The sequence below is a fragment of the Oreochromis aureus genome, linkage group 4, assembly GCF_013358895.1.
Source record: "Oreochromis aureus strain Israel breed Guangdong linkage group 4, ZZ_aureus, whole genome shotgun sequence".
Lineage (NCBI taxonomy): Eukaryota > Metazoa > Chordata > Actinopteri > Cichliformes > Cichlidae > Oreochromis > Oreochromis aureus.
The window spans coordinates 4465767-4480173 of NC_052945.1; the positions used below are offsets into that span (position 1 = coordinate 4465767).

The 14407-nt window shown below is 40.2% G+C and overlaps 1 protein-coding gene across 1 annotated transcript in view; it reads right to left on the reverse strand.

Moving 5' to 3' along the window:
* LOC116314287 (protein shisa-6) overlaps positions 1–8968 on the reverse strand; it is an 80838-nt gene extending 71870 nt beyond the window's left edge. Inside the window, exons 1-2 of the mRNA XM_039610619.1 lie at positions 8093–8968; positions 2856–3013 (exon numbers count right to left, since the gene is read on the reverse strand). Coding sequence (XP_039466553.1) covers positions 2856–3013; positions 8093–8661 — 727 coding nt within the window. The 5' untranslated portion in view covers positions 8662–8968. The remainder of the gene's footprint in view (positions 1–2855; positions 3014–8092) is intronic.
* Between the last annotated feature and the right edge of the window lie 5439 nt (positions 8969–14407).

Genomic DNA, 14407 nt, shown 5'->3' on the forward strand with positions numbered 1-14407 from the left:
TCCATCAAAACTAAGTTGCTGTGAGTGTCCTGAAAGGATGATTTCATTCTCCGTGTGGAAAGTGTGGAAGACATTTGTCGCCTATTTTCGCAGCAACATAGAAACTTTAGAGGACAAAATGAGAGTAGAGAACAAAACTCCAGGAAATTGAAGTGATAATGCTCGCTCTGGGACAGTTCTGGAGGGGTACTATCCTCACCAGAAGACACACTCCATCAGCATCATATCTTGATAGGCTATAATACAGTTTCTCCTCCGGAACAGCAAGTGCGATTTGCACATAACGCACTGCTGATGTTTTGAGTTCACATCCAGAACTCAACTCTTGCTACACGTCATAAACCTCTTTTAATGAGTTTTCCCTCTTTTTCTAACGCTGTCCTTTTTTGGGGGGGAGATATGACTTGGCTCTTGTAGGCTTATAATTCTTTGAAGGGCTATTTTTTAATCACAACATATAAAGACAAGTGATAAAAAAAAGATTAAGAAGAGAGAATGAGCTTCATACTGTTAGAGCCCATCCGCTGAGTGTAGCTTCTTCTGAGTATATTTTATTCTCTTTCATGGTTGTATATCAGTGTTTCACAGAAGTCTATTCAAATCTGTCTTCATTCTCTCTGCCCATTAACTCTGATTTGTTGCAGCGATCCAGAGGATGGTTTCTGGCCGCCAAAAGACTACTGCACCTGTGGGATCATGGACATCTTTCTTTCTTTTTCTGCTTAAATAGCTGGCTTAAATAGTAAACACCATGAGGTCAAGGAAAGGATGAAGAGGGAATTCGAGTTCATCTACTGTTTGAAACAGATGACCAGTGAAGAAACATGAAATGTAAATCGCTCTAATAGAGTGCAAGGATAAAAACATAGAACTAAAACATAAGCATGTCCTCTTTAGCCCAGACCTTTTTCTACTACTTTAAAATTACTGCAGTGTTTTGTTGTTGCCCTCATAAAAACGTACATTTCCTCAGTTTCTCGATATAATGAAAACCAAATGCAGTGTGTGTTTCATGCATAAACTGATCTGTCTTTATAATGTTCTGTAAAGCTAACAGTAATTATGATAATGAAAATAAAGCCGCATGCTGCCATGCAGCAACAAACTCTCCTCATTCTTTTGGTGAGTGGGCTCACAAATCCACATATTTAACAATAGTAATAATAATATATTGCAATACAACATGTAAATGCTCCCACTAACACTGTAATACTTAACAGAGACAGTTTTCCTCATTTTAAATTCCCATCACTGTCCAAAATTTCTGCCATCTCAGCCTAAACATCCGTCATCCTCCTTAAGGTCTCCATTCACCCGTTCACTGGGAGGTCTGCTGTTCACACAGCAAACAATAGCCGGGTAATAAAACACGGGTTTCATAATTTACCAACATCTTTTCTGTGGGTGTTACCATATACTGAAGAAAGTTATGTGTCACTTTGTGAATCACACACAGACTAGTCCTTACTCGGTGTTTGTACTCACACAAACAGACACTGAAGCTTATTCTAAAAGCTGCTTCAATGTTTTATCCAGACGGATGAGCTTTTAAACTTACCCCTAATGCATTTCTGCTACTTTGGCGTCACTTCTGCCTGTTTGAGGGTTAAGGGTCGGTGTTGGGGTTAAACCTAGAATTCGTTTAGGGTTTAGGTAAGAGTCTCAGGCTTGGTTGTGATGTTTAAAGAATGCATTAATGCCAATAAACTGACACCATTTCCCCAAACTTCCTGGCTTTCACGACTTTTTGAACCAGTGCTGCAGCTTATATGCCAAATTACTACAGCATCAGAAAGTGATTGTATTAGCTCAACCTTGACAAATAAAATGCAGTTTATTACTTTAAAGAAACACTCACTAATCCAGTTATAATTTCAAGTAGCAAAGGCAATATCTCAGAAAACATCCCCCTGGGTCTCGGCTGTTGTTTTGAGAGTTTATGAAGTTCACCTTTGAATCCCAAAGCAGAGCAAAATGGCTACAAATTATAGGAAAATGATGGAAAAGAACATACACTGTATTATTTTCGACCATCTGAGTTGGTGATTATGCAAGAAATGACTTACTTTTCTTTCTTGTTTGCTTTTCTTTGGTAAAACACAAACTTATAGGCTCGTGTTGCTTCTGTCTGTTGGAGCAGTTCCATTTCAATCATATATGCCAATGAAATCAAGTCATTCTGTAGCAGAAAATGAGTCATGTTCTGATATCCTGCTACTCAGTACTGTCAGTATGAGCTCTCCTCTGACACTTTGCTTCATGTTGGGTGGTGGTGCTGATGGAGAAAATGGTGAAGGCAGAATGACACCAGAGTAAAACATAACACTACTGAATCTGGGACACCATACTAGGGCACTTAGCAAACAAGCTGATCCCTGGAGCTGGGATCTGGAGACCGACCAGATAAAAGTAGCAGGAACAGCGTTACACCAGAATTATCTCTGGACAAAAAGGTGGCGTAATCCCGCAGAAGATAATAGTTTACGTCTAAATTTTTAGCCAATGCTGAGTAGGCTTATGCAACCTTAGCATGAGGGAGAGAAGAACTCAGACAGAGGATTGCGTTTCATTTATGCACCGCCGTAAATGCTGGCTCTACAGAGCAACTCAAGAAAAAGGATCTGTTTCACTGGATGCCAATCACAGGACGCTGTGGCAGATTAACGAGAGCAAAGGAGGTCTCTGTTTACGCCGCTTAACGCCCGCACGTCACAACATCGTAAAGCTGGATTTGTAAATGGACGTAGGGTGAGAGCTATACATAAAGCCAGTTATTTGGCCTTCACACACACACACACACTCTATTTTACAGTCTGACTTATTGATCCCAATAAAAGCAGAGCAGTGTCACCTACCATGGTTTGCTGCCTTAGTGTGAACAGGTGTGTAATGATTCTTCAAGGTTCTGACCGGTGTCTCATCTTTGGGGGACCCGTCAAGCGCTGCGATGTTTTCGTGCTCATACTGAGATATGGGAACTGGTCCTTGTTGTCTCAAAATGTCAGCCAGGGCTCTGAAAGGAAACCGCAGTGATGTTAAAAACATGAACTGATATGTTCTCGTTTCCAATTGCCAACATTTTCTTTTCTTAGCTCTTCCTAATTTGTTTAGCTGCAGCTTCAATTTGAGCCACAGAGGTTTGGGGCAAGGCGAAAAGGAAATCCTAATTACATCCACAATCACGAGGGAGTCAGGTGGTCAATAAAGCAATGCACACGATACAGAGTGTTATTTGTACCGGACTCAAGCTCGAGGCCTGTTTGCAAAGTGTTAAATCAGTGTCTTTTCTTTGCAGCTGCAAAATAAAAGTGATATTTCACTAATTCTGCTTCCAACTTTTGGAGGCTCAGTGTCTGTCTCTGACACTGAGTGCCAGCAGTGCGCTTTCTTAGAGGAAATGAAAGGGCAATTTAACTGTGTCAATGTCAACCTAAAGGAACCACACAGTCCACTTTTCCATAACTCTGTGACTTTGGGAGATATACTGTATATTAATAGCATTTCCCTTCCAGGATGAGCACACTTTAGCTGTTTCGTTTTCACAGACAGAGGCGACCTGATTTTGCATTGTCCCAGTTGATACCTCGTTGCGTGCAGCAGGAGCACATCCTGTATAGTTTGCAGGAACTGACCCAACTTTAATCAGGTATAAAACTGCAAATTGTGAAGGAAGCAAGTTTCACACAGCTTCTTCAAAACTGTAGGAGCAGCTGTTATAAATGTGATTACTGTTTATATGGAATTTTATTGCATAATTCTTTAATTAAATCTATAATGTTATTTACAAAGAAGACTCAATAAGGAAAAAAGTACTTGGTAAAAATAAAGTCCTAAAATTAAGTTACAAGTAGAATCTTTTAGGATCCAATAAGAGAAAAAAATGGAGCAAGAATAATCAGTCAAAGATGCACAACCCAATTTGATCATATTTTACAGTCAGAATATTACAGACTTTAAAATGAAGACAGCCTCTAAATTAACTGGGAAAAATAATTACTGTGGTAAACCAAGTTTGACCATAGTAATTACAAAGGGCCAAGAATCGATCCTTGGGGAACACCGCAATTAAACTCACCTACTGTTGTTACGATAGAGCTCTAATAGCAAAACTGTTTATGTAACAACTTTAATATAAAGGATAGGTATAATATTGCATATGTTGTCTTGTTGAAATGAACTGAAACCAAAAATCCTCCAATTTCAGTGATTTATGTAAACGTGAGTGAGTCGAACTGTTGCAAGATGCCTTTCATTTGTCTTTGAACATCTACAAAGTTACAGGTGAGCTGTGTAGGGTTAGATTTGAATAAGAATGTGTTTAACCACATCCTAAATAGGCAAATTTATGGAAACTTGGAGCTGTTACATTTCAAATGAAGTCTAATCCATATTGTTGTTATACGTTTTCTGATAAAAGGTTCATATAAAGGGTTTGAACATTAACCAGACTCCGCCCCCTAACCCTAGATGTGGTCTCCTGTGTCCTGGTGGATGTGAAGAGGTTAAGTCAAACCAACCGCCCTGCACCACGCTGCCCCAAACGCTCACAAGCACCAAATGTGTAACTAGCATAAATTGCATCTTGTTTTTTTTCCGAGAAAAGTGATCAATAAAACTTTAGCTCTCACTCACATTTCTTGTGTTTCGGTGAAGGTCACAGACCAAACAGCAAAGGTCTGCCAACAGCTCAATATTCTGCTCACATTCCTCCCTCAGTCACAGAGGTAGGAGTCTAAACCACTTTGGAGAAGCACCGGAAATTAAGAGAGACGCTCACACTTTTCAGGAGCAGGCCCTTGCCAAATATAAAGCTAATCCCATGTTCCACTACTTCTTTGTGGTCACGGCTGTCAGCATGAATGTCTGCTGCCAGCCTCTGAGGTCTATTCCAGCAGACATCATTACAACAGCTCTATGTGCCAAATGGTTGGTGAAAATAAATAAATCATAAAAAGAGGGAAAATGCTACTGAGCACCCAGCAGGCCGTGCCTCCTCGTTTAATTGTCCTCTCTCTAAACTCTCGACACCAGCCCTCGTATTGAAGTGGTGACATTAAGCAGATCCACTTGAAAGTACACCCCATGGCTAGGATGGAAAAGCAGTACGATGGCATAAATCTAAATGTTGCTTCACTTTTCAAAGCACAGACTAAAAAAAAATCTGCATCCTGATATTTCTTGTTATTTTTGTGTCCATTTCAAACACAATACTGTATTATAAAGTCCATATGGATATTAAAAGCTTGCTGTGCCAGCTTTTGAAAGGAGAAAGCCAACACTCTAGCTTAAATTGAATCTATAATTGATTTGCTGAAAAGGTTTCTTTGTGTTGTTTGTCAGAGCTTGAATTTGGACATTTTCTATCAAGAACTTGTTACTGTGTTTCTCTAAGAAAGACGGCTGAGTAATCTCCCTCGACATTTTCAAATCAGCAGGCAACAAAGCCTCATGACCCGAGCATAACAATGCGCAGTTATCATTAAGTCAACTTCTGGGCTCTGGCAGAGAAACAAGACGTCCTCTCCTGCTCTGTCCAAAGTCAACTATGGATAATAGGAGGTGACTCGAGAGACTATTGAACAACAGCAGTGACTAACTGACTATAATTTTTCTTTAATTGTGGGTGGAAAATGCTATTTTAGTCAAACCTATGCCTAATTAAACACTATCCTTAATTATCCTTTTAATACCTGCTTCAGTGACGACGAAATATCCATCAGACATGGAAGCAATCAGCTATGTGCAAAATGGATAGTCCATCAAACAGTGAAACAGACATTGGTTTTCCAGTTTACCTGTTCTGTACTTCCTGTTGAAGAAGATGCATCTAAAAAGATTTTTTCAATCTCAAGGTGGAAGCCAAAATTCAAAACAACACAAGAAATTCTAACCACACACCACACTAACAATTAAAGGATCCCTACTGTAGAAGTTTACTCTATAACAGCATGAGGTGATATACTACGATACCATAAAAGTCATGCCTGTGGACGAAAGCAACCTATAAAGACTTGTGTAACATTATGACTTTACAGTTACAGTCACCACACTCTGCCAAATCTTCAGATCCTCTGTTGCAAAACCTAAAATGTTTCAGCCATAAGTAAAGTAGGCCACGTGGTCTTTTGCTGGTATCTGAGGAACTGAACACCAAGTTTATTTCTTTTATCTTTAATGTCAGCACAATGCATGTCGAAACTGTGAAGCCAAATAACAATGACATAACTATTAGATGACTTTTGTGCTACCATTTGGCATAAAGTTGCTTCTAAAATGTTTCCTATCATCATCATTATTATTATAATCACATTATAGTTCATTGTAAAATAATAGTTCAGAAAGGCAGAATAGGCATAATTTTTTCCATTCGAAGTATCATTCAGTCCGTGTCAGGTGACATGCGATCTGTGTGCTGCCATTTCACAGACCTCTGTGAGAAAGATGGGGTGGCCACAGTGGCGCACTTCCATTTAAAGCTACAGACAGTGAAAGAGCCATATGGAAACCACAGCTGTACACATTTGGTAGCAAACATGAACAACTAGTGTGGCATTTTGAGCAATCATGCCAAAGAGGATGATTCAAATGTAGATTTACTTATCTTTAATAACAAAGGGATTACAGATTAACAAATATAACAAAGTTTTCAGTTGCTTTAGGGTTCTGTGGATAGATGGATAGACAGACAGTGGCAACATTTGGAGTGAGAAATAAGCTCCCCGTGATCTTGCATCTGCCCTTTGATTTGCATAAAGTACCAAAGTTCTCAGTTTTATTCAAATAGGGAGTAGGGTCCTCCACACTTTATCACTTAGAATGCAATGCAAAGCCTCCAGACTGTACTGCATAGAAAATAAATGAGAAATGTGGAATGTGATATATCCTGCTGAAATGAACCATAGTCTGAATTTTTCCACAGTTATCTGACTGTTTCTGGGCTGCAGACAATACAGTCCTGAAAAATCAGTTATTCTTTGTAAGTTATTAAGAGTCTAACTGCAATAATCCAAGCTTTAAAATTTTTCAAGTTATAAGAAACTGCACGATTTTACACTCAGGTAAAAGCTTTCCATATAGACTTACAACAGCACACCATTTGGAGTGTTTGGCACAGCAGACTTTCAGATGCACAACGGTGCCCATAATTTGGTCAGCTGAATTATTTTTAGGCAACAAAGAATGCCTTGAAGCTGAAAAAATAGAGGAAGAGGTCTGATTCAGGACATAAGGGCTGGAAACAGAAGTCATTTGCATGGAAAATATCTTATAATTGACTTTCCGATGATGATGATGATGATGTGTGTTTGGGGGGGGCAAACATTGCCTTCAGCCCGTTCCACACATCATACAGCAATTTGTTCAGCTTGTGACTGAAATGGCCACAGGATGTGTTTTTATGTGGCTTTAATATTCACTGAGCAATTCAGTGACCACTACTGGTGCCTCGAGGACTTAAAAAAAATGTCATTGCAGAAGAGACCACTCCCATCACGATGAACGTGATCACTTATAATGGTTTTCAGTGGCATTTGCTTTATTCCCTGGAGGTTTGACGGACATAAAATACCACCACCCGCCTTCAAGGATTGCCAGAGAATGGGATGTGTGCCCTGTAAAGGTATCTATGATTTTTGATTTTTTAAAAGCAAATCTCTGGGAAAAAAGAGTAATGGTACATGTTAAAAGGTCATGGGGTAGAGTGAACCCATGATATTTAAGGTGTAAGTTATGTGCGTTGCTATAGATTAGTTGATTCCCCATGAGAGCAACTATATAGATTGGGTTTTAAAGCTATTGGAGGGAACTGACAGCAAAAAGTCTGATTGTGAGCTGAAGTCTGTGTCAATCTGCAAAAAAGGCTTCCCCATCTGATCATTTGATAAACTGTAGATTTAAGAATTAGTCTTAATTACTCTGACACATGAAAACAGGTTCAGATTTATATGAGTAAACGGCACTGAAAGAGTCCAGACAGGAACACAAGTGTAAACTGTGTGTAACATAAAGGACATCTTTTAAAATTTATATTTTCCCAGACTGGATTGTGACAACATTAAAAAAAAAAGAAAAAAAAAAAGATAAAAGATCTTACCTGTGCACGTTCATTTCCTGAGGGGGCTTCGTGGCTTTATCGTAGGCAACTTTTGCAGAAATCCCAATGGCAATGATGAGCGCAATGACCCCGCAGGTGATGTACACCGTGGTGTTGGTCTGGTCCAGCTCGGGGTCGTACGTGTCACCTGTTGGCGCCGGTGACGGGGGCTGGGTTTTGATCCAGTCCGGGGTGATGTAGTTGTTGCAGCTGTTCTGCTCTAGCCGCTTCCCCCGGTCCGCGCAGCAGAAGCGCAGGAAGCAGCTGCCGCAGCAGAAGCGGTGGTCGGTGTTGTTGCAGGCGAACGCGTTGTCGAACTGACCGCTCACGTCGTAGTAGCCCTTACATGTGTCGTGCTGGAACGCGACGAGCGGCGGAGCCTGGACCTGGGTGATCTTCCCCGGGACGGCGGCGGCTCCGGGGACCGCGGTGGTGCTGCCGTTGACCTCCTTCACCTTTGGGATCCTCCTCAGCGGGGTTTTGTTCTTTTTGTTAGCGGTGGCGGCGCACAGGACATTCAGAGGGTCTAAGTAAACCAAAAGAAGCAGAAGGTGCTTTATCCCCATCATTTGATGAGGCGCTGGTGTTTGTTTGCTGGCCCCCACTCTCTTCTCTTTCTTCACTGAATATCACTCTTCCACTTCTTACCGGGTGGAGCTTCTTGCGGGTTTCTTCACCGCGGGTACTCCTGTCTGCGCCGAGCTCTTGATCACGGACTTTAATTGGCAGATTTTGCACTCATCGGACACGCAATGCATCTTCACACGTCGTGGTCATCCAATAAAGAGCGTGTTTTTCTTCTAAAGTTGGGTCTGACCAAAGGTCTGGATTTATATCTGGACACAGATACCCGATAAATACACAGAGTCCTTCAGGGGAATCTGTCTTTGCTTTGCCACGAGCTGTTGGTCTCGAGTATGATCGGGGCTCTTAGTTACACTGTGGAGAAGAGAGGGGTTATCCATGAGAAACTTTGTCAATACAGACAGAGATTAAGCTGCGACAACCGGACCGACTTTAAACACGCGAACACTTTCAGCACCGTGGACAGCGCCCAAGTTTCCCTTTGGCTTGCTGGAGCGCTTCAGCACCCGGAAAGTAAAAAACACCGACCCGTTTCTATATTCATATAATTCAAAACACCAATTTCGGCTACTTTGGTTTAAAAAAGAACCAATTCTTAATCTTGACTTGCACGGAGATCCCAAATATGCCGCTGCGTTGCGTTGTGTCGCCTCGTCTGTTTCCATTTTATGCGTAAACTTTATTTCTTCCGACTTCCTGACCTGTAAAGTAACTTCTGCTCGTTTCTAAAGAGAGATAAATGGTCTGATTTAAAGAGAGAGAAGAAGAACATGAGGACTTACCAGGTTAACAGTGGCCGGTAACAGGGTTGTCTCAGCCACTGCCACTGAATCAAAGAGCCTCGGCAAGACAAGAGGCAAGACCTCTCTCTCCTCTTCGGCCCGCCTCCTTCCATCTCTCTCTCTCTCTCTCTCTCTCTCTCTCTGTCTTCCCCACCCACGTCACCGATACAGGTACTTCACTTAATTATCAATCATCTCTGCTCCCCTCTTCTTTGGTCATATGCCTGCAGGCTGCACTCGATAAGTCGCGAGGTGGAAAAAACACAAAGATAACAGTGTATTAGAAGTTGTCTGCAGAGGCGAGGCGCTGCTGTTGGTGTATATTCACGCATCAGTGCGCACACAAGCTGTGCGTGCGTGTGTGTGTGCGTGTGTCTATGCAAACATGCCCCAGCTGGTTTACTTTAGAATTATAAATCAAAGCCCATCCAAGTGGAGGGGGAGGTGAGACGGATTTGGGCGCTGCAGAAATATCTTGAAGCGGGGAGGAAGTTTTAATTTGACGTTCAGAGTAAAAGCTGAATTTAGGGAAAGGACTGCTTTAAGAAAGGTTAATATTAAGCACATACATATGAGAGTATTTCAGAAATCCTGCTTTTGCAATCAGATTACTCATTCCTTCACTTTAATGTCAACATCTGACTGACATATTTGAATATTCTGTACACTGATGGGAAACAAATGACTTTAAGATGACATTTTCTCAGTTAACCGCAGCTCCCAGAAAATATTTTCTACAAATGCTGACTTGATTTTCAGGATATGCTTCACAGATCTGACAATTTAAAAGTCAAACTTGAGAATGTTTTACTAAATATGGCTTTTGGGAATCATGACTTCGGGCTGCCGTTTAATTTCAGTGTCAAAGATTTTCCTAAAATCATTTTCCCATTGAAGTCATTTACTTTACTTCAAATTTCTGGCGAAACCAATGTTAAGTGACCTTTCATGCATTTGTCTTGATGACTCTAAGCTCAGTGTTTTCTACACTACTATCAAAACAATTTAACTTTTCACTTACTGGTAATTTCACTTTTACATCATATGATACTTGGTAACTACTTATTGTTAGGGAACGATTATGGTCTAGGTCATAACACCTGATCGTGCGCTGCTTTCTGTGTTTCCAGAGTGCCAATTTCGTCCCATTATAAAGGTGAGGACACCTGAATTCTGCCAAAGCCGGGATGGCCGGTGTGTTGTGGAGTGGACCCAAAAGCAGAAACAGGAAAGAATACAAAGTGTAACAAAAAGTGCGCCGTTTATTTAGGCTGATGGTAAAAACAAAAACAAAGGCAAAGGCAAACTGAGGAAAAGACTTAATGATAACCTAAATGGGAACAGCTAGAATGAGACAAGAAAAGTATGACATTAACATGAATCTGAAAAGAAGCATGAAAAATGGAGACTTGTGGAAACATGAATAATCCATAGAAATGAGGTGAGATAAGCAGATAACCTGACAATGAACAGAGAGAGACAGAGGACTTAAATACACAGAAGGGTAATGAGGGAAGTGGAAACACCTGGGGAAACACAGCTGACACAAATCAACATGACGCCACTGGAGAAGCAAAACTAAACACACTGAACATGGAACACGAGACTCTTCAAAATAAAACAGGAAACATAATGGGACATAGACAACAAGAGCTTGACAACATGGAACACAGGAGACACACGACAGACTGGAGACACAGAACACAAGGAGAGACACATGAGAACAGATAAAGACTCAAAACTAAAATGACCTTGATGATAACATGGACTGGACTAAACCTTAACAAAAAAAAAAAGATGGTCATTTTTGCTTAAAAAGGTTGCTAAACCAGAAGTATCAGTGAAAGTCATATTGAGCTGGACCATGCAGTGTCTCAGTAAAACCCACATTGCATCTGCTTTCATCTAGTTTCAAAACACCGACATCGCCTCAGTTTCACGATGAGAGTACGGCTACTGTCACAGTGTTTGTGTCCATCTTCTTTATGTAGTCAGTGGATTTTACATATACTACATCTCCCGATAGCAGGGCTTTATTACAAACATATTGCAAACATTTTTTACGAACAGATCACTCAAAAGGAGAAATATCGGGAGTGGAACATAGTTAATATAATTAAGTTTTTTTTTTTAAATGTAGCCTTTCAGCCTTTCCCATTTTCTCAAAGGTTTAATCGTTTTAAAATATGTGCTTTATTCTGGCCAAATCTGACAGAGCAGATGGTGAGCATTACCACATTAAAACATCTAGACAGGTAATTTGACAGCAAAAGGAAACCGTGTCAAATTGACTTTCAAATACTTTGCTGTCATTGCATGAAGTCTGCTGTCCTCATTCACTCAGTTATTATCCAGCATGTCAAAGCTCATCCATCTGGTGTGCAGACTAAAACTACTGCCAAGATTTATTTGTTTTAGCCAGCTCGAGTGCCATTTGATCAAGGTGAATGCTGTTTGACCAAGGTCTGCTGTTATTACTTTTATAGCAATTCTATTTTTCACACAGCAAGGTGATGATATTTATGGGGTCCTCTGCAACATTTAATGCACTTAAGTTATAAAACTGATATCAGTGGTGCGCTTTTTTTTTCTTTTTCTTTTTTGTAGTATTATTAATGTTAAATCCACAACAAACAGTTGTTAACATTTATTTTATGTGCGAGTGAATTACTGTCAGCTATAGTTGAATTATTACATGTGAATCTTGGGGTGACAGATTTCACTTTAAGGATAGGGAGATCAGATTTGACATTTTAGGACAAATACAATTTTTTTTGTTGTTTTTCGTTGTTTTTAAATGTAAAACAGTTTTTGTTTTCATGAACTGCACCATCTCATAACATTAGAATATTGTGACAAGCAATACTTTTTGTGTATCCTATATTCAGTACACACCATTTCATGCTTTTCTGGTTTAATTTTGATGATTAGAAAGTACACCCTTTTGTCACTTCTAAAGTTTTACATATCAGGACTTCAAAAATCATCTGGTCCTTAGCAGGTCTTAGGATTAGGTGTGATATATTACAGTGTGTGATTATTTATCTTTTTTTTAAAACAAACAAGTAGACCTATACTGCTTTCGTGAGAACAAAGAGGGTAAGAAGCAGCCAGGTGCTGCACTTGATTATGGGCAAGTGTGAAGTTTGGGCAGTTTGCTAGTCGGAAGCATTTAGGTGTGTGCCAAAGAGGAAATACATCAGCAATAATAGAGAAGGAATTGTTGCTGCCCGTCAATCTGGGAAGGGTATTAAGGCAATTTTCAAACAACTTGAAATGCATCATTCTACAGTCAGAAAGATTGAAAATTCAAGACAGTTGTTTATCTTTCCAGGAGCGGACATCCCAGCAAATTCACTCCAAGGCCAGACTCTGCAATCCTTAAAGTAATTGCAAAATAAAAATAAATAAACCATATGTCATACACTACATGCCTCAGCTGACATGTTAAATGTTAAAGTTCATCACAATTAGGAAAAGAGTGAACCAGTACAGTTTGTTTGGAAGGAAACCAGAAGATTTCTTTAACAATGGAGATGTTTGGTCATGATGAATATCAGCACAAACACCTCCTACCAACCGTGAGCACGGTGGTGGAGGTGTGCTGACTTGGACGTGGGCACCTTACAATCACCGAGTTGTCCATGAGCTCCACTGTATAACAAAGTGATCTTTGCGAGGCCGTCTTTCAGTCAAAAGCTTGGCAAAACTGAGTCATATAACATGACAGGAATCCCAAGCACATCACCAAATCTGCAAAAGAATGTTTCAAAGTCCCAACCAGAGTCCAGGCTTCAACCTGACGGGCATTAAAAGAGCTGCGTGTAAACAAATACACACAGCAAAACTTCAGTGAATTGAAGCAACACTAAAGAAGAATGCGCATTACATCAAATTGTTGCTTCGGAGAGTCGTACTACAAGCTTCCAAATCAGAGCATCTTCTTAGTTCTTCCAGACACTGCTTCTGAAATTTTATCATGAGCTGTGAGTTTGTTATTTTGAGTTATTTCCCTAGCCAGCAGTATTCCTTAGTGTCAAGCTGCTGTATGAGTATTTTGACTTAGTGTTTTGTCACTGCTTGTTTTACTTTGTTAGTGCATGTCTCTTGTGTCTTGTCTCAAGTTTTATTTTCTGTCTGTCATTTTCCCTGATTGTCTCGTTTTCCCAGCTGCGGTCACCTGATTATCCTGTGTGTGTATAAATAGTGCTGTTTTCTCTTTGTCGGGATGTCTGTTATCCTGCTGACGTGTTGTTTTTCTGAGTTATTTTGGATTTTGTGCTTCATGATATGGACTTTGTTTTAGACTCTGTCCATTAGCCTAAATAAATAGGTCATTCATTCTTCTTCCTGTTTCAAGCACTTGGGTTCTGGTCCTAAAAAGCCTAGTTTTTGTTAACCTCAATAAAGCTCAGGTTGTATTTACTCAATTTAAAGACCCAGTAGATCATTTTAGTATGTCTTTATGTAAAACTTTAAACTTTTTATTGTACCATGGCTGTATCTCATGTGTATCACAAATCACATATCTCAAATTATTCAAATACTTCCCATGATCATTCAAAAATAATATTTCTGAGCTTCTGAACATCTTCCATTACCATGAAGCCCTCAGCTTGTCTACAGTTTTGCATTCGACATTTCTCACCTTATTCTTGACAGTAGAGTCTGTGGGGTTCAGGTCAGTTGAATTATCAGGCAACATAAGCACAGTATGATCAGCAAACAATCTGGTGGTAGTTTTGGCACTGTGGAAAAAGAACTCAGTGTCTTCAGACGGCCCTATGAAGTGCTCTAAAGTTTCCTGGTACATGTGGCATTGGCTTTGCACTGTGGACACAGTTGTTCAACCACCACCAACACCAGAAGATGACGTGACGTCCCAAATCATCACAGACTGCTGAAACGTTAAACACTCCCCTCTTCCTTCAGGCACTGAGCAGCTGTT